This window comes from Pezoporus wallicus, unplaced genomic scaffold (genome assembly GCF_028554395.1).
Source record: "Pezoporus wallicus isolate ANWC-B61680 ecotype Strahan unplaced genomic scaffold, APGP_CSIRO_Pwel_v1 contig_749, whole genome shotgun sequence".
NCBI lineage: Eukaryota > Metazoa > Chordata > Aves > Psittaciformes > Psittacidae > Pezoporus > Pezoporus wallicus.
In genome coordinates, this window is record NW_026641327.1 from 978,137 (window position 1) to 1,005,519 (window position 27,383).

Genomic DNA, 27,383 nt, shown 5'->3' on the forward strand with positions numbered 1-27,383 from the left:
CGTCCTCATTTATGAATATTGTGTCTTGCCTGGTTATTATATGTGCTCCATGGATTAAGGGGATTGATAAAAAAACCCAGGCAAAACTTACTGCAGCAATTTAGAAATAACAAAATGCACGAGCCCACTCTGCACCTCGGAACAGCAGGAACAGCTCTCTAGTGCAAAGCTGGCAGGACAGATCAGAAATTCAGGGCAAAGCCTGCCATCCTAATATGCATTCAGGTTACTGGACTTCAGATCACTTTTGGTCTTGCAGGTTGGTACATGTATCCCTAACAGCACAGGATTGATGCAGTGGGGAAAAGTGGGAGAAATGCATTACCTTCCACTGTGCTCCTCTTTCTGTGGAAAGGACATGGGGATGGGAAGGACAAGTGGTGGCCGATGATGTAGACACTAGAGAACAAGGACGTAGTGTTAAGGATTCAGCAGCAGGTATTATACTGAAAAAGGAACATGAAGAATTTGTAAGGGTTGAAAAGTTTAGCCCCTGGAAAAAGCAGGAAGATGAATCAGCTTCACTGGTCAGAGCTGAGAAGGCAAAGCTAATTAATGCTGCTACCATGAGATGTTAGGGTGTTGAGCAACACAGACAGTTCTATGGAGTATTTCTCCTTGAAAAACGTTTTACAGTGAATGTTTCTTCTCTTGGTTAATACAAATTTAATTTAGGAAATCTGTAGATGACCAACTTGCCACTGACTCCAGAAGGGAAGAACTGTAAATGACCAAACTCCATCAGATTTACAGGATGGGGAGCAACTGTTGTGCATTGATACAGGGAAGGTTTAACCAAGTATTTACTCAGATATAAAAAACTTCTGTTGTCTCCTAACAGATTATCTCAGGCTCTAATGTTCCACAGTAGTTCTGAGTTAAAATATAATTCTCCTTTTATGGCTATTATAAATGCTGAACAATTGCCATACTATTAAATTGTGTAGATTAATGTATTTTGTAGCTGTGTATAATATTTGGTTTGCCACTAGATCTTACTGAGAATTCAATGATACTCAGAATGAAGTAGATCACTTAGCAAAACAATGGCCAACACATTTAAGATCTTTAGACACAAAAGCAATTCCTAAAGTTTTGAAAGGCCAAAATATAAGGTAAGAACATGTACTGAAAAGTAAAATATTCACACGATAATGTGCTTGTAAGAATCAAGGTAGGACTTAAACTCACTGGAAAGGTAAGAAAAGGAACTATTATATGAGAAAATATGGACAAAAAGACAATCAATAACCCTACACTGTTTATTTGAAAAAAAAAAAATAGGCTTTTCATGCAGGTAACTTCCTTTAAAATGTAGGATGATGTTTTCACTTGGAAATGAACAGTAATGTGAAATAATGGTGAAGCCCTCATAAGTTGTTCTTTATTTAGTAAAGCTTCTTCCAACATATTGTCAAATTGCATCTAATGATCTCTTTTGTAAAAATGAATAGTTCTGGACAAATAGAAGTAACGGTGCATGGAGTAACAGTGGTGCAGAAAATAGAAAAGAAGAAAGGGAATTTTAGAAAGATACATGTAGATGAGCTATTTTTAGTGTCTGGAAAGACTTGGATAAAATAATCTGTGATAAAATAGAAAAGGTAGATCCTGACTGCATGCTATAAAAGCAAAATAAAAAAGACAAAACAGAAAGGAAAACTTCTGCCCAAGAGACCTTTGATCCTTTTTCTTTTTTCAATTTCGCAAGTGCCCACCTAAAATTTATTCCATTTGTTTTCAACCTGCAGAACTGAAAAAGGCAGATCAGATTTCCAGCATTCAGAAGAGGATTTTTATAATGTAATATGGATACAAGAAGATAGCAGAATTGATTTATGACACAGTTTACTGGGAATATTGAATACTTACTAAAGCAAAGAAAAAAAAAAAAAAGCCATTTTCTTTCTCACAGTCCAGAGGCAAACCCTCAGAAGATGCAAAAAATCAAAGGTTTGCTTCAATAGAAGTATAATAACTTATATCAGCCCTTGACAACTCCTGTAATGCTTTGCATGCCTAGAGAGACATTAGGTTTATTTTAGGAATTCTTTGCATCACGACTTGAATAAAGGAAAAAAAGTTTTCCTGTATGTGGTGGAAATAGCAAGAAGGAAAACATGTTCTCTTCACAGATCTCAGGGAAAAAAAGCCAGGATTGTGTTTTGTTTTTTTTTTTAATATATATTTGGAAAAAAGATCATGTTTAAAACATTTTCTTAGCATTTTCTAGAACATCAACATCTTTTATACAGTACAAGAATATATGTCTTTACTTCCTAACAGATGTTACATATTTGAAAGGGGATCAGAAAATATCTTTTAGATATAAATTTTGATGCATAAAGTGACAAACATACAAGATAGAAACCATAATGACTTACATATCCTAAAACTAATCACTACCTCACGCCACAATTTTTTGTTCACATTGATGCCTTTTATCAGGAGAATTCAGAAAAGGCTGTGATAACAAGTCCATTGGTGTACACCTGGAAAAAATACAGCTAAGCATGACAAAATTATTGCAGATTATATCATTCAAATACAACCAGAAGCTGGCTCTCTGGTTTTAGAGTTTTCCTGCTTATATCTCCATTGGCTTCGTACTGTATTATAAAGTAAGAATGTTGTTTTTATTATAATTAAGTTAGTCATTCCTTCTACTAAAACTGTATAAAGATGACTAATGTTTGATGCAGTTGGACACAGGCTGTAATAAAGTCCAAGTAAATAACACAATTTCTTTTTTGGCTCCAGCATAAATGTACCAGCTTCTTTTTCAGTTTTCCTCGAGGCTAATGGTTTATCCTTCTTTATTTTGCCATCCTTATTATTACACCCCGGTGTTCAAAAGGTAGAACTGTGCTAGGGGTAACAACACCATCTATTAAGCTCATGGTGTGTGCAGACTGTTACAGACCACCCTGGGGCTCATGCTTTTTCCTGATACCCATCTGAGGCTGCCCTATTGCAGTGACCTTGGGTTTGCTGCAGGCTTAGCAAGCACACTCTTGCAGGAGACCTGTGGTGGAAAAACTTCTCATTAAGAGTAAAGTTTTGCCATCTGTCACAAGCCTCATGTAAACAGCTGAAGCAAAATGCCTTGGCTTCCCTGGATCCTGAGCACTTCCAGTACAAGTCAGGTAATGACTAATGACAGTCAGGAAAAAATAGGCAGAAAGCCATTGAAAACAGAGTAATTTAAAGCCATTCTCACAAAGTGCTAACCACAAAGCAGAAAAGTGGGCAGGTAGAAGTCATCTCAGCAGCTCCCCTTTTTTTTTCTTGTTTGCTATATGGTTTTGTGTGACTTGGTGGCATTTATCAAGCACATGTAATGTATGACGAATGGTCTGGAAATGATACACAGCTACCTAGCTCAGTATAGCTGGTTTGTGTTTGAGGCAATTCTTAGTGCAGATTTTTCAACTTCTACAGAACCCTTGTTTTTTGGTTTTTTTTTTTGTTTTGTTTTGTTTTGTTTTGTTTTTTTGTTGTTGTTGTTTAAATAATGTTTATTAAAACATTAGTTTGAGAAATGTAAACGCAGTGCAAACGCACTGAGGTGGGTGACAAGAGTCTTTCAGTCCCTGGTACTTGGGCTCTGTAGTGCCTCACTAGCATCAAAGTCTTAATACAGGCTGTGTGTCAGGGCTGTGAGGTAGAAAGTGAGTTATGAGAGGTGGGCTGAAGATACAGGGTTATAGCAGCTGGCACCTGGAATGGGGAAAAGGCAGAGGTTTTTCTGCACCAAGGAACGGGTTGAGGCGAAGGGGGAGAGGGATGGAGCAAGGCTACTTATGGATATTAACAAGAAAGGCCAGACAACAAATAGCTTAATAAAATAGCAGATTTTGTAAAATAAAATAAGAAGAGGAATATAGATAGTGAGTACATCTTACATCCCTTCAGGGGCTGGACACCCCATGTTCATGCAGCACTGGATGAGGCCCAGTCTGATTTTCCCAAGGGGGGCTGTGCAGCACAGATCCTGTCCTGGAGAGGGTATTATCTGAGTAGTCTGTCCAGCTAACAGACAGCTTCCCCAACAGGCTGGAAGGTTATCTCCATCCTAGCATACACCAGTTCAGGGTGGTGTGGGGCAGCAAGCTGCCATGCAGTACCTGCTCACGCTAACAAATGGGCTGCTCAAGCCCTAGGTACAAGGCACAGTACAGCAGGCATATTCAGGATCGTTAGCTTCTTAAATACAATGTCTTCTACAGGGTGCCCAGTGCAGAGGTTGGGGTAACAAGGAAGTGAATAGGAGAAGGGAAAAGGAGATGAGAAGGAAAAAGAAGTTTGTAGGATGTAAGGACAGAGTAAGATCAGGGAAAAGATCATAGAATAGCTCAAGTTGGAAGGGACCCATCATGATCATTAAGTCCAACTCCCAGTTCCTCACAGGACTAGCTAAAATTACAGCATATGACTATGAGCATCATTTAGACACTCCTTGAACTCTGACAGGTTTGTTCCCTCAAGAACCCAAAAGTAAGAGACTGGAAAAGAGCAGGTGGATGCAGGTTTCTTCACCTGTAGAAGATGGTCTGAAGCAAAAGAAAAGTTTTGCTGTTGCTGACTACACCGATGGTGGGCATTTTGGATAGGATAAATGGGAGAACCGGGGAAGGAACCGTGAGGAATGTTGTTGGAATTTACTTTGCTAGTATTCCTTAGTAAAATGGCAATTTTTAATGCACTCAAAATAAGGTAAAAATTCACTCTAGCCTGTGTAAGTTTAATTTTGTTGACAGTTAATGCAGCGTGAAGCGTAGACATCTACTCTCTGAGTATTATTACTACTGACTGTGCAGAAGTTTGCTTCTCGTGAGTGAATTTCAGTGTGCTCTGCAGGCTTTTGGTATGTGCCCCTTCTGCTTGTTTTTTTTCATGCAAAGCTATTGTAGAATGTCCTGTAAGTCTCACTAGAGCAGATATTGCTTTTGCCCTCATTCTCTAGACACTCCCGCTTCAGTATTTTGGTTTTTTAAATGGTTATATTTGTGACTGGAAATGTAAAGAAAAAGTAAACAAAGTAACTTACCTTGAAAAGCATCAGCATGTGGGAGTTAAAATTCATGTGCTTGGAAATGCCAACGTGAGTTATGTTGTATGTCCAAATGATTAAACTAATGCAGCTTTCACTGTTTCTAGAAGTCATTCTTTCAAAATTTCTCAATTTCATGGTGTTTTCCCAATGCAAACTCATTTTTTATTTTTTTTTAATTTAATTCAGGGAGTCAAATTAACTATGGCACAGATTAAGCTAAACTATGTGGGCATGGATCTTCAGAGCACTTAAGCAATTGCACAGAAATTGGGTTCCTAAGTCAGGCTGGTGATTTGGACCTTGGTTTTAACATTTCTCTTCACCTCTTCAACAGTTACTTTGATAAACCAGTTAGGTTTTCATCTCATATGTTTTTTTGCTTAATTTGGGAGGGAGGAAATAAGAACAGTAAAATAATGATCTATGTCTTTTTTAACAGGGATTTCTGATATTTAGGGTCTATTGTGTGGCCGTTTGATGTTTAAATTTCTTTTGGTTGCTTTAGCTGTATGTTTTCGTATGTGAAAAGTATCTGTGTCATCTCGTAAATATAGTAATTTTGCATAATGAAAAGAGCAACTTAGAGATGACATTTATTGATGGATGTCTTGTTATTTACTCAATGCCCAAATAGCCTGGGTTTTAGGATTATTATATATAAAAAGGAGGCTGAACTCCAGCTTTAGATAAAAAGCTACTTTAAATCTGAATTCATTACTTTAAATCTGAAGATGTATCACAAGTTCCTGTTCAGTTAGGAACAGGAACTTGTGATGTAGAAGGAGCCAGATATAGAAAGAGCAGTTTCCTATATCTGGTATACTTTGATTGATTTATCATTGGGATATTTTTGCTCATGTTCTGTCAATATTTTTCTCTTCTAAGTTTCCTTCCCATCAGCTATCATTCAGTCTTATATCTCTGTAAGAAACACCTCTTCTGTTAATGTCTTCTTAATGCTAGTGGGTACGAAGTCGTCTTCTGACCTGCTTATTTAAGCTGAGACGCATTAAATAGGACACACTTTTTCCATCCTTCAAAATATAATTATTTCCCCTCTGTTGCCCATGGCATCTGTCCAGGTGGCGTCCCGCTGTGGGTCTCAGAGGGGTAAAATAATACCAGTCACCTACGATGCCAGCTTGAATGGTACAGGGCATTTTGTGGCCACTGTGGCAGGACAGGTTCAAGCCTGTGGTTAAACCATGGTTTTTAACTATTCCAGAGCAAAATATGGTTTAAACTATTCCAGATGGCATTTCCATGTACTCTTTGTTTTGTGTGTGTGTGTACACATGCCCTCTGGAACACATGCCTATTATCATGTCTCCTTTTAGAGTTTCTGCTTCAAAAACATAATGCATAATCAGTTTGATTATGTGACAAGCTGCTTCATCCTTTCTCTTTTTTTCTCTCCTCCCAAGCGATTTTCTAGGTCATGCTTTCATTAGGTCTTCTTTTTAAAACAAGAAAAAAGTCAGAAAAAAAGAAGAAAATCAGAGAGATTTTCTGTGGAATGTCTTTCAGCCAGCAATTATAGCCATTGTTTGGAGAGCTAATTTTGATGATATTTCTAAATAATTAAGTTTATTTTTTCTTTGGAAAATCAGAAATCCATTTAGGCACTGGGAATGTAAGCCATTCATAGAATGCTTAAAATAACAGCCTTCAAGAAAAATGGAAATAGCTATAGTTAAGATTTGTTCCTTTCAACTACTTTCATTCACATCATTCAACTTTTAGTCTTCAGTGAGATGAATTAAAGGAGAAATTGTCTTTAAAAACTTGTTTTAAACACTTCAAGTCCATGTAAGTGGCAATACCTACTTTTTAGTCTTAAGAAATGCATTTGAAAAGGATGCTTAAGGCTTTCATTATGCTCAAGATACACTGGAAATCTTTTATTGAAAACTGGACCCACAATTCCCAAACCAATTGGTGGCAGTCAAAAACCAGCCTGGCTCTGAATTTTAATGGATCCAGTCAGTAAGTTCGGGAATGGCACTTGTCCTTGGTTGTCCCTTCTGGCACTGAATCTTGTAGGTACATGCTCAAGGGAAAGAAATCCCAGCAAAGCCATGTTAGTATTCCTCGGAGACAGAAATACCTTCTGAATCAGATCTCACAGGTGGGAAAAACGAGGAGGCTGGATTTGTACTTGAGAAAGTCAAAGACAATGGAGTGGTTCCTAGCTGTTGTATGGGGTATCCCTGTGAAGCTGGAAAATAATATAAACTCATCTTTATGGCTTTGGTCACTAGTGTTTATTATTTACTTTCACAGTACTCCAGCTCTGATCCCCAAGATGAAACCCTGGCCCTGCAGAAACAGCCCTAAGTGTTCCAGTACTAGAACCCCATTACCAAGTTTTGAACACTTGCAACCTCAGCTGGAGGCAGTGGGTGCTGTGGGTGATTAGCACCTCTCTTGAATGCTATCCTGCACCTTCCACATTGGGCACTTTATCACAGAAGAACTATGGTGCTTCTGTTATGAATTCTGTCCAGGAAGAAACTGTCACCTAGAAAATGAATATAATAATAGTCCTCTGCCTAACAGTGATATTATGAGACATTCAGTCCCTGTGGCAGTAGAAGTCACATGCACAATAAAAGAAGGCTATTAGGAAAAATATATTTCTGTGCTAAGTATACTACACAGCAAATGACGCCGAGGGCCACAATAACTAATACACAGAAATTGAAATAGTCAATAGATGCTTCCTATACCAGGCACTGTTCATCCAGGTTGCTACTGGAGGCAAGCAATGTACAGTAAAAATAGCAGTCAGTACCTGAATATGAGGTAACTTCACTAATGATTACTTCATAAGGCATGTATACAGTGAAGACACATAAAGTTAGGCTAAGTTCAACAACCTGCAAGAACAAGGCCCCCAACCTTTGTGTACTTGGCTTTGGTAGTTTAACAGCATTTAAACATTCTTCTAGAAGATTAAACTGCATATAATTAAACTTTAAACCTTTAAACCTTTTTATAGTATCAAGCAGAATGACTCATGTCTATCAATCTATATTCCTTTATACCAACATGACCCCACGCAATAAAGGAAAGCAAAAAACTTTGATTTAATCTATCAAAGATCAGATTTCTTCTCAACATGCATTCAATTAACAATACATGCAATATATATCCAACACTGTATTTTACTCATAAAACAAGAAAAGGAAGATGAGGCTAAATATGTTGTGTAAGTTTCAAAACTTGTAGGGAATGAAAACATATTTGCAACATTATTACATTTTCATGTAATTGCATAGATGCAATTAGATAAATATATTAAATACTATATACCAATTTTTTTTTAACTAGTGCTGTATTTTCTCAGTCTCTAAAAGCTTGAAGGCATAACTGAATTGGGTAGAGAGCATATGAAGATTACTAAGCCATCTCTGCCTGGAAAACCTGACTTGTAGACATGAGTTTACCATCAAAATGGCTACTTTACTACTGCAACATGGGGCCACAGTGCACTCACACCCTCAGGCATGATGTGCACCTCTAAACCTCTCTGACACAAACATTATCCAGGGCCATGCCGTTTACAGGACAGCAGCAGCAGCAGGTTGTCTGTCAGATGAATAAACTTTTCATGTCTCAGAGGAATCCCCCCCCAAATCCACCTTGGAAAAGCCTAGACTTCTACCCACAATCACAGTCAGAGCCAGCTGCGTTCCCACAGCAACAAACACAACTCCTATAACATGGCCCAGCTTTTTGGCACTGCCCGACCTCCTTCTGCCGGAGCCCCGACTGCAGCCCTGGCAAGGCATGCTGTGAAGGGGATTGCTGCGCAGCCATCCACGGCAGCTCGGGACAGCACTCCTCAGTTAAAGCACGCTTTGATGACTGGATCCCTGCATTTTTTTCCAAGGAGTCATTTGTTCCCTTAGCAGCTAACGTTTCTGGCTGTATCTTGCATGCGATCCGGCACAGCTTCTTTCCTCTCGTACCCACTGGAAAAAGCTGTGCCCGGCTGCGACATTTTTGTGTCAGCTTACAGGGTTACCCACATGCAAGGCACAACGTGGGATAAAGGCCAGGCATTTAGGGTCCAAAGCGTTACCTCTGCTATGCACAGTGCTTCCCTGGGTGACCACTTGCTTTCTGCTGTTTCTCTTTCTGCTCCTCCTCACCCCACCCCATTCTCTGCACGAAGAACTGTCTTCTCCCTCCACCCCAGGCTTCCCAGCTTTTCAGTTTAGCTTTGATTATTCCAGGATATCCTAGCTGTGATCTGTAGGCAGAGTAGTCTGTTTATATGTCAGCCCAGCCTCAGCTCCAGGGCCTTCTGCATGTGTGCGGAGGAGTGTTTGGAGGCAGAGTGGATGTCGTGAAGGTCCTGCTGAGACTCCCACATAGCCTGTGGGATAACAGGTTGTAGCCACTGAGAACTGGCAAAGTCTTTGAGCCAAACAGCCAGAACAACTCACAGCACGTCCAGATACCATAATACCCTCTAATGATCCCTCTTTAGTGTTCAAGTAAAAAACCTGAACACTACTGCAGTATTTATCTTTCTTAGGTTTAATTTCTTGGGCAAAGAGGGCGACAAATACATCAAGAAACAATAATAATTTAGAGAAGTAACAGATGTAATTCTCTAATCTGCTATAACCTCATCTTTTTTCTTGAAAAACAGAAGTACTCATATTCAGAGCACCCCACCGGGACCCTGGCCATTGCTCAGTTGCAAATTCTGATGCTTTGTATGACAGTAATTGTAGGACATCATAATACACTGTAATATAAATACACCCTGAGCGCAGTGACTTAAGAATGATTATCAGGGGGAGGCATTACAGTTGATGGAAACAGATCAGCAATAGGCAATTAACAGCATGATCTGATAGTTCTTTCCTAGCATGTGTAGGGTCCACTTCTGCACACACAAACAAAAGACCTGACATAAAAGTTTTAAACTTTTTAGTCTTTTTGAGTATTTGACAGAAAGTGCTGGAGGAAACAAACAAAGTAACACGAAGCAAACCAAATCAAACACCCGTTCCTCTCCCCCAACAAACTAATTGCGGTTTCACTGATTTTTAATGTCCGTTTTAAGCTCCTCCGCCGGCAGACGCCTGAGGCACCGCCTCCCGGGACGCCGCCATGGCGGGGGTCGTTGCTACGGGAGCTACGTGAGGTCACGCATGCGGCGAGGAGGAAGATGGCGGCGCCCGTGGAAGTCTGTCATGTTGCGTGCTGCGCCAGTCGGGCAGGCGGCGGGGCCGTGGCCTGGGGGCGAGGGGGGCTCCTCGCCTTCGGCAGCTGCCGCGACGTCATCCTCTACGAGCCGGTGGTGAGCTGATGCGGCCTGGGGCGGGACGGACCGGGCTTGGGCTTGGGTTTGGGTTTGGGTTTGGGTTTGGGTTTGGGTTTGGGCTTGGGCTTGGGCCTGGCTGCGCAGCCTCATGTTGGTGCTTTCTGTCTGTCCCGCAGATGAGGCGGGTGGCCGCCGCCCTCCGCGGGCACGGCGGCAGGGTGAACTGCGTGCGCTGGGTCCGCCGGCGGGACGGCGGTGAGTAGCGCTGCCTTTTTAGCGCGCCTCTTTGTCCCCTTCGGTTCGGGTCGCCGGTTTCGGGGAGAAGGGGGCGGTGTGTGTGCCGCGGAGGGGGGCGGTTGCCCTCGGTGCTGCGGCCGCTGCTACCCTGCCCCTCGCTGGGGAGGAGAGGCAGGGAGTCCGGCAATAGGTGTAAGCTGAAGGAAGTATGGAGCTGACCCGTTAGCAAGCATCTTCTCACCTTAAGCCCAGTTTCCCTGTAGGGAATCTTAACAGGTGGCACCGCAGGAACCTTGCCGCCAAGCTCGTGAGCTGCCCGGCAAGAGCGGGGTTTCTTCGGGATGTCTTTTTTTTGGGTTCCGCAGCCCTCGCCAGTCCTGGAGGCTGTTTTGCCTGGGGCTGCGGTGGCTCTGACAGATGGAAGGCCTCTGCTGTCGCCGGGCTCTTCAGGAAGGGTCTGGAATTTTGCACGTTTTGACTTTGTAAAGTAATTTGCAGTGATTTTTAAGGAATCTCCGACTGTAAAGCTTTCAGCTGCATGTAGGTAATATCCGTGAAAAAATAATCACAGGGTTGGAAGGACCTCTGGAAATCATGTAGCCTGACGCCCTTGCCAAGGCAGGGCCATCTGGAGCAGGTTACATTGGAGTCTGTCCAGGTGGGTTTTGAAAAGGGGGAGTCCACAACCTCCCTGGGCAGCCTGTTCCAGTGCTCTGCCACCCTCAGTGTGAAGGGGTTCTTTCTCATGTTGAGGTGAAACTTCTTGTGTTTTCGCTTACAGCTGTTGCTCCTCGTCCTGTCACTGGGCACCACTGAAGAGTGTCTGGTACCATCCTTCTGACATCTGCCTTTGAGCTATTTATGTACATTTTTTCAAGCTGGGAATGTTTGAGACCCTTATGAGGCTTTTCCTTTATCGTAATTCCAGGTTTTAAACTTGCTTAATGCAGGCTTTTCAAAAGCATATATTCATGCCCTTAGGTATTTATAGAAACTCACAAAGAAAACTGGAGCTGTTGATTAGACTGTTAATGTAATATGCCTGTTGGTTTGGGGGGGGGGGGGGGGGAGGAGTACTTAAATGAAAAGATTCCTTTTTTAATAGTGATATAAACTTCCATCCTTTCAGCTGGTTGCATAAAAATATTTTTCTTCTTAAAATTTAGTGAAAGAAATTATTTTCAGGGAACTCAGGAGTTGGAATTTTTACATGAACCTTTTAATTCTTTTTGGTTAGACTTCTCTTGCTTTATTTTCCTAACTTCCAAAAAGACCAAACAAAAAGAGAAAATATTACACTGTTGTGTTTGAGAAATGACTTTTCTCTTTATGTTGTCTTAGTGAATACTTTTGCTCTTAAGCTGTCGTGCATTGTGCAACTCGGCCATACTTTAGTTTGATGGAAATTTACAGTTTGATAGATGCTTATAGTTGATAGATTATATTTTTGTGAGTAGTAACTGATGTAACTGCTTATGCTGTTGACTGCTGTTAAAAAGTATGTGTTTACAAAACTTGCCAAAACATATTTTTCAGCTTCTGAAACAGAGTTAATTTCTGGTGGCTCTGATAAACAACTCATTCTTTGGGAATGGAAGGGAACAGGAGCATGGAATGATCAGGTGAGCAGCAGTACCCTTTTTTTTTTAAAACTCCCCCTGCTGTACTTTCTCATGTATCACAAAATACCTGTTTTGTCTGTATTTCTTATTCATATCTCTTCATTTTACCTTGACTTTTGAACCCCTGTGTGTCTACATCAGATTTGATATTCTGTCGTGCAGTGTGTTACTTGAAATGTCTCTTCTATCATTTATCTTTTTCAAATCAGCCTTCATTAAGAAATTGGCTAACCAGTTGTCAGGTGGAATTGTCTAGCATGCCTAAAAGACCCTGTCTGTCTGTTCTTGAGTCATCAGTTTTCTGATCTCACGTAGCACTTTCCTTTAAGCTGCCTTAAAATCTGCAAACCATGAGGTTCGTTTTGAGTTGATATTTCCTGTACCCTTCGTCCTCCCTTCTTTATGTCCATTTCTAGTGATTTCTGGTCAGTCTGTGCAACAATGTAGTGTTTGTATATAGGTGGCCTTAGCAGGACGTTATCCAGGTTGGGGTAGGTGTTTTAAAAAAAAAAAATTTTGGTTTTTATGTCAATATTCTGAAGGAGTAAAAGGCTGCTTTGATTTGTGAGAACACACTAAACATTGCTGCTAGAGCTGCTGTAGCTGCTACTTATTCCATTGTGTTCTCTGCTCTGTGTCCTTCACTGTGGACAGCCTCCAGACTTTTATGAGATGTTCCTTAGGGTGAGGGGCAAGAGAAGGAGAAAAAGAAAGGAAAACTACTCTTCCTAACTTCTGTCCTATTTCCAGCTTTCCTCAAGGAGTGGTGAGTTTTATATAGTGTATGCAGGAATGCTTAATTCTGTTCAGCTTTGAACAAAATGTTATCATGTTAATAGTCATTATTATGTATCCCTTCTTTCTGTTTTCCTGGAGTATGCTGTAGCTTAAGCATAGGTTGGCAGATGCTGTGCCTTTGCAGCTAGCTGTGCGATTTGTTTTCAGTGTTAAAATATTTCTTAAAATGTCTTTAAAAATTGTCTCAGATAAATTACTGGAATTTAAAGCTTTCTGATGTGTTCAGCTTGTGAAAAGCGTTCCTCTCAAAGGCCATGCTGAAGCCATTTGTGCTGTGGATGCTGTCTACCAGTCAGATGAACCTGATTTAAATCTGCTAATAGCTTCTGCAGCTTCTGACTCTACTGTGAGAATCTGGTCTTGGCAAGGTTCAGAAGGTAACTATCCTAAAAAGTTTAGGAACAACAAACTGGGTTAATAAAAATGACACGTGTTTATCCACTGAAATACTCTGCTAAATACTGACGTCTTTTAATGCAACTACATTGATTTCTCCTGCAGCTTTGGTACATCAAACCACTGTATTGCTTTTTGAAAGCTAAGGGTTATGCTAGTTAAACAACTTTGGGTCTGTGTTGTTCTGCAAAATGATTTTTTTGCAGAACCGTCATTTTGGCCTGTAATGTGGGGGCAGATAATCTATATGTATGTATGTGTGTGTGAAGTAAAATAATTAATGCTGGCATTAAAAAAGTGAGGTTAAAATGGTCACTTCTTTGGTACTATTGATTTGAGTCCTATGAAGTTTGGGATAGTAGAATATTGACCTGGTAAACTAGGCCCTTGCATGAAAACATGGGAGAACAGCTCTTTGAAATATGTAAGAAATAAATAGGGTGGCTAATCTAGATTTAAAGTGTTGCTTTTAAGTTGAATTGTACTGACTGCCCTCTCAAGCTACTTGCTTTTATTTGGTGTACTTGAGGATTTTGCGTTATGCTGCCTTTATGAGTAAAATAGGTGGGAGTTACCGATCTTCAGTCCCACGTTCTGGAAGGCATTTCTCCTGCTCCCAAAGAACACCATGATGTCCTGTCCTATCCTTTTGCTATTGTTAGAGGTTTTTTTCTGCTATACTGTTGATTACTCTGATTATGGGTGACCATTCATAGAATCAGAGAATCAACTAGGTTGGAAAAGACCTTCAAGATCATCAAGTCCAACCATTTGAGCCACTTGTAGGATCTCAGGGGTGTTAGCAAGTTTTTGCTCTTCTCTCTATCTGCTCAGTTTATGGAATGAGTTTTAGCTTTCTGTGTAGTGAATGCTGTTGCCACAGGATATTATTTGCAATATTTATCACTTCTGATATGTTACCACAGTGAAGCTGTACAGCTTTAATACTCAGTGGAGAATAGTGATTTAACTTTTAACTGGATGAGTTTCCGTGGCTCCACAGAAGATAGTGTTATTTAGGCTTCTGAAAAAAAGTGAAAGTTTTTCAGCTTTTTAAAATTGAATGAGAAATTTTAGCTACATAATGAAGTAGGAAATGAGAGTATAACTGTAATACTGATGAATGAGGTCAGCGCTGTCTGTGCTTGTTTCCTAGCTAAATGCATTGAAATTCTGCAGTTTGGAAATGGATTTGTTATGGATGTCTGCTTATCTTTCTTGCCTGGCAGCAATGGTAAGTACGGCTGCACGTCTTGAATATCAATGCAGGATATGTAAAATCTAAGAAATCCCCCCAACAGATTTTAATTTGACTGACTTCATACCCCTGTGCTGTATTATTTTTTTTTTTTTTTCTACAGAATCAGCCTAAGCTGCTGCTTGTATCTAAAGATTTTCACTGGTGTCTTGTATCTAAGGATTTTCTTCTTAGGAGTTTGAAAAATAATGTCTGATTACAGTGCCTTCAAAATGCTACTGAAGTGGAGTTCTTTACTTGAACTCTTGAGACAGGGAGCTTAAAAAGAGGGTAGCAGGGCTATAAGTGATTGGGGTAGGATGATGCTGTTTGTTTCACCCACTCCTTGTGGTGCTGCTGCATATACATGTTCTTGTTTGGATTGAAGGGCAAGATCTGGAAAAAGAATCTACAGGCCTGCATTAGAAATTGCAGATGAATGAGCAGTATTTATCACCTGTTCAGTCTTAAAAACTTGAAATGCTGGCCAAGTTTAACCTGACTGTTCAGTATGATTTGTGTAGTTTTATATTGATACAAATGTTCAGATTCTGTAGACTGCCACAGGCACATTCTTCTGTTGCAAGTATGTAGAAGATTTAAAAAAAAACCACCCAAAATCAAAAAAACCTCAGACAACTAAATGTATCATCAAGCCAGATGTATGTGTTGAATAATGTTTGTGTTTAAGTATCATTAGAGCCTTTTGGAGTTTCTTACTGTATCTGGAGTTTTCAACTATTTGCTGCATGTGTTCCACACTGATGTGGTGTTTGACTGCATGCCTCCGGAGCAGTTATATAGGAGCTTATTTTATTCTTTGGCTTGTGATAATTCTGGGAGATATGAAAGCGCTATCAAGGTGCGTTGTCCCATCTGAAAATGCTAATGTCTGATATCAAAAGCAGCATCTGCATAGCTAAAGAACTTTAAACCTCTTTTTCCTATAAATATGCTAACAGGTGCTTGTTGAGCCGAAATAAAAAGGCTAGGGGGTAAATAAAAATCGTTACCTCCATTGTGAACTTTTGTTAGAAATGAAGTGTCTGTGGTGCCAGTTTAATGCGTATAAAATTCATATTGCAGAGCAATAGATTATTTCTTCATTTATGATACTGTGCAGGTAAGAGATTCTCACTGTAATGCTTTAGGGTCGTGTTTCTTTTTAGTGTTGAAGTCATGATGTATATAAAAGAAGTGAACATTTATTTTGGAAACATCTTAAATGAAGACTATCATATTCTTTAAATGCTTCTGAAACCAAAATTGCGTGGAGTGCTTGAAGCTTCTTTAAATGGTGTCATAGCAAGCATTTTATTCTGCTGGGGTGGTCACCGAAGCCCAGTGTTGCTTGAAGTTGCATTCAGAGCAGGACAGTCCTTTATTATGGCCTCTTCCTATCTCAGTTCAGATTAATTATCCAAAACAATACAGTGCTCAACCTGAAAAAGAGTACTTTATTTTTCTGAATAACTGAATTTATTTTCAAATGAGAAATTATTTGTGAAGGTCTCATATGGAATTAAAAACAACCTATACATTTATGTTCTTAATGCCAGTTCCAATATGATTTGTGCTGCTAAAGCTGTAAAGAAACAGTTTAGATTTTGAACCATAAATGTATGGTTAGAGATGTTTCCCCTCAGAAATAGATTTATAAATTTCCTAAAGGGTCTTGTAATATAGCAGACCCATGTTCTGTGTTTTCTCCTTAAACCTGGCAAAGTAGCCCATACAACTGATTTTTTTTTTTTTTATTCAGAGTATGATATTAATTCCAAAATCTAAATAAAGTAGTTTAAATATATTATTAAAAATCTCACTGCTGATTGTTTTGTCAGAAACTTTAATCTGTAATATCAGTTTGGAATTTAATGAGCTTCAGGGAAAAATGGTCTATGATAACTTCAGGAGTTGTTCTGAAATCCTTATGAAGGCTATTTGGCAGCTGTATTAAGATTTAAAGAAGCTTTTCTCTTGAGGACAGTCTGAAGTTCTTGAGTCAGGAATTAAATACAGATTTGGTTTTCTGAAAGTCGTAAACTACTCTCCTGAGCTAGAAGCATTTACAGTAACCTCTAATTTTACCAATCAAAGGAATTTAAAGCTTGCACTGAAAATTGATTCATACGTAATGGATGCTTTAACTTCCAAAAGACACTGAAGTTCATGATGCCTAGTATTTTAAGTGATTGTCCTTGAAAAGAAATTACTAAAAAAAGTTAGGAGCCATTTTTGTGAAGAAGTCAGATGGGGAAGGCCAATAGACTGTTCGTAAAAACTTGAAAAATCACTTGCTGCTGGAGTCACAGCTTAAGGACTTTGCTGGCAGCCTTTTAGTTAAAGAGTTTCCTTACAGCTATTTTCTAAGTCTCGAGGAGGTGCTTAATCCTGTTTTGTTTGGTTGGTTGCTTTTTGTCTAGCAATGTCTGCAGAAACTCTGCTGCTAAAATGCTGGGAATAGGATTTACTGTTTCACTGATCTTGATCATCTGTTTTATCGTGTACTGTGATTCTTCCTACCACTTGGATAATTGTGTTGCCGTAGCTTGGACTCTGACAAGTAATTGTTTCCTCAGAACTGAATTACAACAGGTGAAAATAAAAAAGGAGCAAGTGAATTTGAAGAGCTTTGCCAGTCACTGCCCCCCATTTTCAATTGGACTACAGTTTCCAACTTGGCTGCTGAGATCAATAAAATACACATAATTAACTAAAATCTAGTATTTGAACTTCCCACAGATATGGGAGTTTGAAGGAAAATACTCTTTAGCATCTTAAGTATTTGTAGTTATTATTTACATGCCAAAATAACTTCAGAGTTTTGTGCTGTTGTACTAGTTTATTTCAAATAGTATTTGGTCTCTAAGAAAACTTAAAAAAAGTGGTATTGTGCTTGCTTGTCTGTATTAATATATTTATTGATACTGTATTGTCTACATATTTATGTATATCCTACAATATTGGATTTTGTCACTTGGGTAATGGAAGGCTTTTTTTCCTTTCCAGTACCAGTACTGGCTTGTGGTGGTGATGACTGCAAAATAAGTTTGTTTATACAGCAGAATGATCAGGTAATCAGTTTTTGTCTCTTGCTCAGAACAGTGCTCATATCTTCTGCTTCTTTTCATTTGTGCTGCATTTTTTTTTTGGGGGGGGGGGGGGGGGGGGTGTCTTCATTAGCTTCTGCATCTCTGGATAGCCATAACATGCAACTACCTAATTCATTCATTCCCTAGGAATGATGAAATGGAAGTACAGAATGTTGAAGTTGGATTCAGTGCATATAAGTGTTAGTTTTTCTTATTTTTTCCCTCTATGAAGATACTCTGTGTTTCTGTTCCCACAGCTATGACTGTCCTTCTGAATTCAGTGTCCATGCATTAAATGGTTTCATATGGAAATGATGTTCCTTTCATTTTATAAACTCTTAAAAGAGAACTGTTGCAGTTTTTATTTGTGGAACTGTATGTTTGTTGCTAAGTATGCTCTTTGTGCTGAATGCTTTTGAATGCCAAAGGAAGTATTTGAAGGGGTATGTGATCTTCTAAAAGCATGCACATTTTTAATGTATTATTTGGAAGCTGGCAATCTTAAGTTTTTCATTCAGATAAATGTTCCTTTGGAGCACTAGGAAGATTCTGTCCTCTGTTGCATCTCTTTTGCATTTGCATTTGTTAGACTCTAAAGCATATGTTGAATGACTGTTTTCCAAAACAGAAGTCAGTGTCACTTCTTTCTATCACTCCCTTAAAAAAAAAACAAACAACCCAAATGAAGGTCAAGCCACAAACATTGACTCCAATTACCAATGAACCTACCGTTCTGAAGCCTCCATTGAAAATTACATATGTAGAAATCACAGACACTTCTGGATTCGTTTGGACACAGTGACCTTAGAGATTAAAGAATAAATAGTCCCTTTTGCTTTTTTTTTTTGAGAGAGATAAAAGCTGCCTTATAGATGTTTTTGCCTGTTTGTACTGCCATATACAATAGCAAGATCTTGTTGTTGTTGTTTATTAAATAAATACTTCAGCCTTTATCTGCTATGTTCAGTGATTTCTTGACCACTGAAAGAAAGAAGGGTTGATTTCTTAGCTGCTTTTGTTTTGTTTCCTTTATATAGCTTATGAATTATGTCAGTAAGTCAGTTTAATGAGATTCTCTGGGAATTAGCAATGGCAGAATGCCACTTATGCTGAAGAAAAGCTTTTATCTTAGGGCTGTGCAGTTGATTTTCCTCATTCAAGATCTGGAGCTTACTTTCTTGTATGGTTCAAATTAACAAATAATATGCAGTTTGAGTGCTAAAAATGTTTAGATATATGTAACTTATTTTGCCAGTTGTTGACCAAACTTTTGAATATAACAACATTCTTAGCTGTTCTTAAATAGAGTCAGTGGAGGATAAAGAAAAGTAACTGGAATAAACAAGCTCCATCATAAGTAATTTATGGTGCTGTCTATTTTTGGAGGTAGGAGACCTTGTTTGTACAAGGGGTGTGGAATTTTCTCTTACTTTACTGTGTTATTTTTCACACCTTCAGTTTTAGGAAGTATTTTCACCAGCTATCTTGGCAGAGTTGGCATTCAGAATCTTTTTTTTTTTAAATGAGGTGGGACTTCTGGTTGATGTCTGTCTTAACTTTCTAGAGCATCTCTTTTAGATCTGTACAGTCTACGTAGTTAAAAGAGAAGAGCCCAAATTTAATTCCATGTGGAGTAAAAGTGCCTGTGTAGTGCATTATGGCTGTTAACAGAATGAAAACATCTTTGCAAGCCTTCTAATGCAAATTCCTTCCTAGCTGTTACAAGGAGGCTCTCTTTAGTTGTGTTCTTTAAGTTCTGCTGACACCTTTCTATAATGGCTTCTGTAGAACTTTTAAATATATTTGAAGGATGTTACTTTCATTCTGCCATTTTTTACTAGAACTTGGCATAGAAGAGTGCTGAGTATGTGGAATCTAAGCTTCTGCATCATTCTGTTACTGATAAGGCCTGTAGCTCTGCCCTGTTAGCTGTGACTCTTGGAAACCTCTTTTTTTAGTTAACATCCTAAAAAAGATTATATGAACCCAAAGGCAGAATGTAAGTTAATAATGGGATATCCTAATGAAGCTTGGAGGGCACTGTTACAGTAATGAAGGTTGAGGCGTCTTCAGTTAGCTGATTCAGGCTGCTTTTTGGCAAACTCATTAATTTTTCAGCTAAAATATATTTATTCATAAAAACGACTTGGTTTTTGAAGTTGAGTGGGCAGCCTTCAAATCTTTTAAGACTTTCTACCTGTAGATCTCTTACTGTGTTAAACAGTAGAGAGAAAATGAACTCTTTGCTTTTCCGAGTTCTTGAAAGAAGGTATTGATTTATAAAAATACCTAGGGAACAATATTTCAGAAACCATTATGTCTCTTCCTGCTTGAGATATTACAAGCCTATGGAGAGGAGGTAAGTAAACCAGAGAATCAAAATAGAGCTTTAAGACAAAACAGTTCTGTGTTGAGCTTAGTTTCTGAGAGAAGATATTGCAGTGCACGTTTGACTGTGTTTCCCCCAAATAATTAGGCCTAATTGAAAAGTGTAATAAGGGACTCAAAGATAATTCAGGCTCTTTCTAGTTCTATTGCATTAAGAGCTGGGAAGAGGAGGGGTATCACTTCTAGGGTCCAATGAAGAAAAGATGAGAAGTCTTGGACCTCTGCCAAATTTGCCAAGCAATAACCAGCCTGGTCCTGAAGGACATGAACCCAAAGTGTGGGCAGTTAGTTGTGCAGACTGTGCTGGGCATGTTCACAAACAGTCTGGCTTCATTAGTTCTGCTACCTACAGAACAGCTTTAGTTATCTAAAACAGAAGGAACTGGAATGCTCAGAAACTAATTAAGAAGTGTGGGAAAGCCTGCAAAGTAGGTGAGTCAGACCATGAGCTTTCGTTAGATTGAACTGTTGGTACTGTAACTTCATATGTATCCAGTGAGGACCAAGGGGAAAACTGAAATGGAGAAGGAGAAATATGAGACTATAGAAACAAAACCTTTGGGAAGAATGACAGATCAAAATATGTGTATTTACAACCTAGGCAATAATAAAAAAATTGATTGAATAATTTACAAATAATGACCATGTGCATCTGCAAGAAGCTTTAAATTGATGCAATTTTAGAACAGAATACACCTGAACAATGTGTGATACCAAGGGACACAGACTTCAAAGAAAATGCCAAAAACAGTACAAAAAAACCTAAGCAGAAGGCATGACGGCAGTATTACTCCTTCCTCGGTTTCAGTGGACAGTTTTTATTTTTATGGGAAACAAGATAGTGAAAATTTTGAGTGAGTGCTTGTTCTGTAGCACAAAAGAACTGCATGCATGACTTAACATTAAACAGTGACTAAATGCCTGTTTGGGAAATGACTTAAAAACCTGAGGTGATATAAATAACCCCAGAGTAAGCAGAGTACTCTTTAAAAAGAGAAAGTAAATGTCTGCTTTTCTTAATAGTTCTCTTTGATATGAGATAAAGGTAATGTAAAAAAAACCTCAACACCTTGAAAACAGGAAAATTATTAGATGTGTGTTTAGATTAATATTAAAGTCAAGTTTCAGGAGATATGCGCACTGTTTAACATAAAAGTAACCATAAAAGACAAGAATGTTAGCAGTTCAGCTAGAACCAGTCCTTCAGTTGGGACTAAATTTGCTGCCTAGCACTGGTCAATGTAAAATACAGAGCATTGTGTCAAAGATCATATAAGTGAATGAATAAATAGGTGTTTTATTTATTATCTGAAATACATATTGCTAAAAAGTTTTGTGTTTTTTTTTCTTTTATTTTTTTTTAAATTTTTTTAATGTACTGCTGGAAACATGCAGTCTTCAGAAAAACCTTTAGGTTGCTGCGTGATCTCTCATCCTGGGCTGATTCTGCCTTTATTTACAGATAACCAGTTGGGTGTTTAACATGAACATCTATCTGGAATGCCACATCCAGAAGTGCCAGTGAGTGCAGAAATGACTAGCCAGATGAGGCTTAGGTGGCTGTGAGAATACGTTCTTAAGACCAAAACTGTGCGATTTGGAAGTTTCTGTTAAGCTGTTCTGGTCATGTGTCTCATACACAGATCATGCTATAACATTAAGACTACAAATGCAGAACAAGGAGAATCTAAATGTTGTTGTTTGATGGGAAGGTTGTTTTAGAGAACAGCAGGAATGTTGGACCAAAGAGAGGCAGTAATTTCTGAGTATGTATTTTTCATACTCATACAAATTAGGTGAGTCACTGTTGCTCTGTTGCTCACCATCTCCTCTCTAAAGGCAAAGACAGATTTTGAGAGGGCTTTTTTTTTTTTTTTTTTTTTTTTTTTAATGTTGCAGGCTCTCTGATAGCAGAGTCTACCATTTAATCTTAACCCTTAGTAGGCCTAGGTAAGGGTTTTAGCAGAATACAGTGCCACAAGTAATGTGATAGTTGTTCATACTAAACTACACTAATGTCTTAAACAGGGGAAGTTTAGATTGGATATAAGGAGGAAATTCTTTCCTGTTAGGGTGGTGAGGCACTGGAATAGGTTGCCCATGGAGGTTGTGAATGCTCCATCCCTGGCAGTGTTCAAGACCAGGTTGGACGAAGCCTTGAGTGATACGGTTTAGTGTGAGGTGTCCCTGCCCATGGCAGGGGGGTAGGAACTTGATGATCTTAAGGTCCTTTCCAACCCTAACTATTGTATGATTCTATGATTTCAGACATTTTAAGTTAATTTGGGATCAAAAATGTCATGGAAATAGGACTTTTTCTGGGAAAGAAAAACAAATGGTATGTGTATCACAGAAACATGGTGGGATGGCTTCTGTGACTGGAGTGTTAGAATGGAAGGTTACAGGCTCTTTAGAAAAGACAGGCCTGACAGGCAGGGAGGGGGTGTTGCCCTTTATGTTAGGGATAGGCTGGAGAGTATGGAACTCTGTCTGGGGACAGGTGATCAGTTAACAGAGGGTCTGTGAGTCAGGGTTAAAGGAAGAACAGCGATGGGGGACATTACTGTGGGATCTGTTACAGACTGCCTGACCAAGAAGAATCTGTGGTTGAAGCCCTCCACAGACAGATGGGAACAGCCTCACACTCGCAGGCCCTTGTTCTCATGGGGAACTTCAGCCATCCTGAGGGAGGGATGGTACAGTCTGGCACAAGCAATCCAGGAGGTTTCTTGATTGTGTGGAAAACAAATTCCTTCTGCAAGTAATAGAGGAGCTGACAAGGAGAGGTGCCGTGCTTGACCTTGTGCTCACCAACAGGGAAGGGCTGGTTGGAAATGTGCCTCTCCAGGGCAGCCTTGGTTGTAGCGATAATGAGATGGTCAAATTTGGGATCCTTAGGACAATGAGAAGAGCATGTAGCAAGCTCACTGCAAGCTCACTTCAACAGAGCAGACTTTGGCCTCTTCAGGAACCTGCGTAGTAAGAAGGTTCCATGGGATATATCCCTAGAGGGCAGAGGGGCCCAAGACTGTTGGTTGATATTCAAGGATCACCTGCTGCAAGCTCAGGAGTGTTGCATCCCAACCAGAAGGAAGTGCAGCAGGAGGGCCAGGAGACCTCCTTGGATGGATAAGGAGCTGCCGAGGAAACTCTGAGGGGAAAAAAACAGGCTTATAAAAGGTGGAAGCAAGGACAGGCGGCCTGGGAAGAGTACAGGGGTTTTGTCCGGGAAGCTAGGGACAAGGTTAGGAAAGCTAAGGCCTAGTTAGAATTAAGATCAGCTAGGGATGTGAAAGATAACAGGAAAGATAACAGAAGGATAACAGAAAGATAACAGGTACGTTGCAAAGGAGAGACAGACTAGGGACAGTGTGGGCCCTCTCTGAAAGCTATCAGGAGAACTGACTACCCTGGATTTGGAGAAGGCTGGGGTTCTGAATGACTTCTTTGCCTCAGTCTTCACTGGCAGATGCTCTGACCACACCACCCAAGTCTTGGAAGATGGACGCAGGGACTGTGAGAATGAAGACCTTCAGCCCACTGTAGGAGAGTATCTGGTCCAAAACCATCTTAAAAACCTGAAGGTGCACAGGTCCATGGAACCTGATGAAATCCATCCACAGGTACTGAAGGAGCTGGCAAATGAAGTTGCTAAGCTGCTGGCCGTCATATTTGAAAAATTGTGGCAGTTAGGTGAAGTTCCTGATGACTGCAAAAAGGGAAATATAACCCCCATTTTTAAGAAGGGGAAAATGGAGGACCCAGGGAATTACAGACCAGTCAGTCTCACCTCTGTGCCTGGCAAAAGCTTGGAGCAGATTCTCCTGGATGGCATGCTAAGGCACATGAAAAACAACAAGGTGCGTGGCTTCACTAAGGGGAAATCCTGCCTGACCAATTTGGTGGCCTTCTGTGATGGGGCTATGGAACTGATGGACAGGGGTAGAGCAGTTGATGTCATCTACCTGGACTTGTGCAAAGCATTCAACACTGTCCCACATGACATCCTTGTCTCTAAATTGGAGAGACATCAATTTGATGGATGGACGACTCGGTGGATAAAGAACTGGCTGGATGGCTGCATACAAAGAGTTGTGGTCAACGGCTCAATGTCCAGCTGGAGACCAGTAACAAGTGGTGTCCCTCAGGGATCAGTGCTGGGACTGGTCTTGTTCAACATCTTTGTCGGTGACATGGACAGTGGGATTGAGTGCGCCCTCAAGCAAGTTTGCCGATGGCACCAAGCTGTGTGGTTCGGTTGATACACTGGAGGGAAGGAATGCCATCCAGAGGGACCTTGACACGCTTGTGAGGTGGGCTGATGCCAACCTCATGAAGTTTAACCATGCCAAGTACAAGGTCCTACACCTGGGTCAGAGCAATCCCAGGCACAGCGACAGGTTGGGCAGAGAAGAGATTCAAAGCAGCCCTGTGGAGAAGGACTTGGGGGTGTTGGTCGATGAGAAACAACATGAGCCGGCTTTAGTGTGTGCTCGCAGCCCAGACAGCCAACTGCATCCTGGGCTGCATCAAGAGGAGTGTGACCAGCAGGTCGAAGGAGGTGATCCTGCCCCTCTACTCTGCTCTTGTGAGACCTCACCTGGAGTATTGTGTGCAGTTCTGGTGTCCTCAACATGAGAAGGACATGGAACTGTTGGAACAAGTCCAGAGGAGGGCCACGAGGATGATTGAGGACTGGAGCACCTTTTGTGTGAAGACAGGCTGAGAAAGTTGGGGCTGTTCAGCCTGGAGAAGAGAAGGCTGCCTGGAGACCTCATAGCAGCCTTCCAGTATCTGAAGGGGGGCTATAGGGATGCTGGGGAGGGACTCTTCATTAGGGACTGTAGTGATAGGACAAGGGTAACAGGTTAAAATTTAAACAGGGGAGATTTAGATTGGATATAAGGAAGAAGTTCTTTACTGTGGGGGTGGTGAGGCACTGGAATGGATTGCCCAGGGAAGCTGTGTATGCTCCATCCCTGGCAGTGTTCAAGGCTATGTTGGACAGAGGCTTGGATGACATGGTTTAGTGTGAGACATCCCTGCCCATGACAGGGGTGTTGGACCTTGATGATCTTAAGGTCCTTTCCAGCCCTAACTATTCTATGATTCTATGATTCGAAGTGCTAAGTAAGCAGTAAACGTGTGTAACTGAATCAAAATGTAACATAGTAATATTGCATGTTATGAAGGAAAATATACTACTGTATATTTCAGTCTTCAGACTGTTTGCATTCCTCTGTTCTTGAGCCTTTGTTCATGCAGTTTACCATCAGCATATACCGTTCTTGATGTATACTTTCCTTAGAACCTTAGTCAATAATCTTAAGAAACATAGAGAATATTTTTACCTTCAGAAGTAATTCTTATTAATAGTATTGTATTACAAGTTAATTACTGAAATAATTTCAAAACACCTACTCTTCTTTTTACACTTGATTTTACGTGTATAAATTTCTCGCATTATCTGTGGGTGCATCCATTTCATACATGTAATAGAAATCATTTACCACGTTGTACCTGCATTATATTTTTCTGTGCGTATCACTATAAGCTTGATAAACTTAAAAAAAATAAGTAATCATTTGTATCATAGAGAAACTGGAGCCTCTTCAGGGTAAGCATCTTAAATTCTCGTTCTTTCCTGCATATATGTAGGGGAAGTGCCATAATGTGTTATGTCTTTACCCAGTGGTGGCAAACGCCAAAAGGTCTATTTAAAATCTGTCAGCAACTTACAATCCTTAGTGGCAGCTTACTTTTCCAGTTTCATATAGTAGAAGCTGTAAATGTAAAAGACTTGAAAATCCAAAGCTAATTGCTGATACGTGTGTTGTAATTGAGTGCATTTCTATGATGTAACAGGAGTTTTTATTCAGTTTCAGAAAATGTTAATGCTCCCTGGCCATGAAGATTGGATAAGAGGCATTGAGTGGGCAGCCTGTGGTCAGTATGAAGGATTAGTGAAGTAGAGTACTGGTGTAATGACAGTACTGCTGTTTTACCCTTCCAACCCCTTTGGTGCACTGTAACACCTAAGCTTTTGTGGTTGTGTTTTGTTTTTTTTTTTTTTTTTCTGAGGTGGTGGTACAGATACTAAAAATCAAGATAGAGGTTTGTGTCATATTAAAACATAAGAATTGTTGAACTTAACGCTGCAGTTATATTTTAGTTATCAAAATTATGGCTACTGTAGTATTACAGAATACTTGCATCCTTCATTTTGTCTTGCTTTCTTCAAGTATGTTTACCTGACTAGTACCTCAGTGCAAACAACTAGGACTTTTATAGCAACTTGTCCTTTTTAATATGCAAATGTCTGTACCTGAGTGAGGAAGAGTTGGCTGCTTTTTCAAAGAGGGAAATGGTACTTTTCTTCTCCCCTCTTTTTTAGAACCGGAAATTAAGAGGAGAACCTGTTCAGATGTTCACTAATCAGACAGTTCTTACAGTGGCAGAAGATGAAATAGAAGGAATTAGAGGATGCTACAATCCTGAAAAAGGAGGAAAGAAGTTCTTGAACAGTATTGGAACTGTTAGAATTTTGGGAGTAAAGGCCCTAAGTAGTAGGGAAAAATACGTACAGTTTTTGCCATGTTTTCCATGTCTTTTTTAAGTAGGGGAGTGTCCATAGTCACTGTGTTATAAACTAGCAGAGTTTGAAATGGGAGAGTGAGTTGATGTTGAAATATGACAGCATTTTAAAATGCTGTGTAAAATAAGAAAAAATTAGGATAATGCTGTAGTGTGTGTTTGGAAAGATGGTAAGTTACCCGTTAGTTGCAAAAACAATGAAAACATAGCTCTAATTTATTTTATTTATTTATTTATTTATTTTCACCAAATAGGTGCAGACCTTTTCTTAGTGAGCTGTTCTCAGGATTGTTTGATCAGGGTTTGGAAAGTGTGTACAAAATCAAAGCAACTTCCAGAAACTGAAGATGATTCCATAAGACTGAAAGAGAATGTTTTTACTGTCAAAGGTAGGTAACAGCTGTAAAATTCTCTTGTACAGATTTTCATTCATGTATCTGTTTGTTGTTTCAGGGGAGCTAAAAAGGTGGTGGTTACCATCTAATTTGGTTTTGTTTCTTGTATTTAAAGAACCTGAGAGCATTTTGACTGCTATTTTTATTCTGCTGTTAGCAAAAGTGCAGTTACTGTTTCAAAGCCATGACTATGTAAAGTTAATTATGTTTTGCAGAAAAGGTAAAGCAGGGAGAGAGCTTAATACCAACATGGGTTGTTACACATATTCCAAGTGCAGTACGTA

The 27,383-nt window shown here is 39.7% G+C and overlaps 1 protein-coding gene across 8 annotated transcripts in view; it reads left to right on the top strand.

The window, feature by feature from the left end:
• The first annotated feature begins 10,217 nt into the window (after positions 1–10,217).
• Positions 10,218–27,383, top strand: part of ELP2 (elongator acetyltransferase complex subunit 2) — a 39,947-nt gene continuing 22,781 nt past the window's right edge. For 7 of the 8 annotated variants that reach the window (XR_008974004.1, XR_008974006.1, XR_008974005.1 and 4 more), the window contains exons 1-8: positions 10,218–10,376; positions 10,517–10,595; positions 12,114–12,199; positions 13,224–13,374; positions 14,550–14,627; positions 17,640–17,704; positions 25,990–26,056; positions 26,959–27,093. Coding sequence is in view for 5 of the 8 variants with exons in the window: in XM_057423006.1 (XP_057278989.1) it covers positions 10,245–10,376; positions 10,517–10,595; positions 12,114–12,199; positions 13,224–13,374; positions 14,550–14,627; positions 17,640–17,704; positions 25,990–26,056; positions 26,959–27,093 (793 nt within the window). In the remaining 3 variants the exon portion in view is untranslated. Of the gene's footprint in view, positions 10,377–10,516; positions 10,596–12,113; positions 12,200–13,223; positions 13,375–14,549; positions 14,628–17,639; positions 17,705–25,989; positions 26,057–26,958; positions 27,094–27,383 lie in introns of those variants that run through there. The other variant, XM_057423010.1, reaches the window with a different exon arrangement.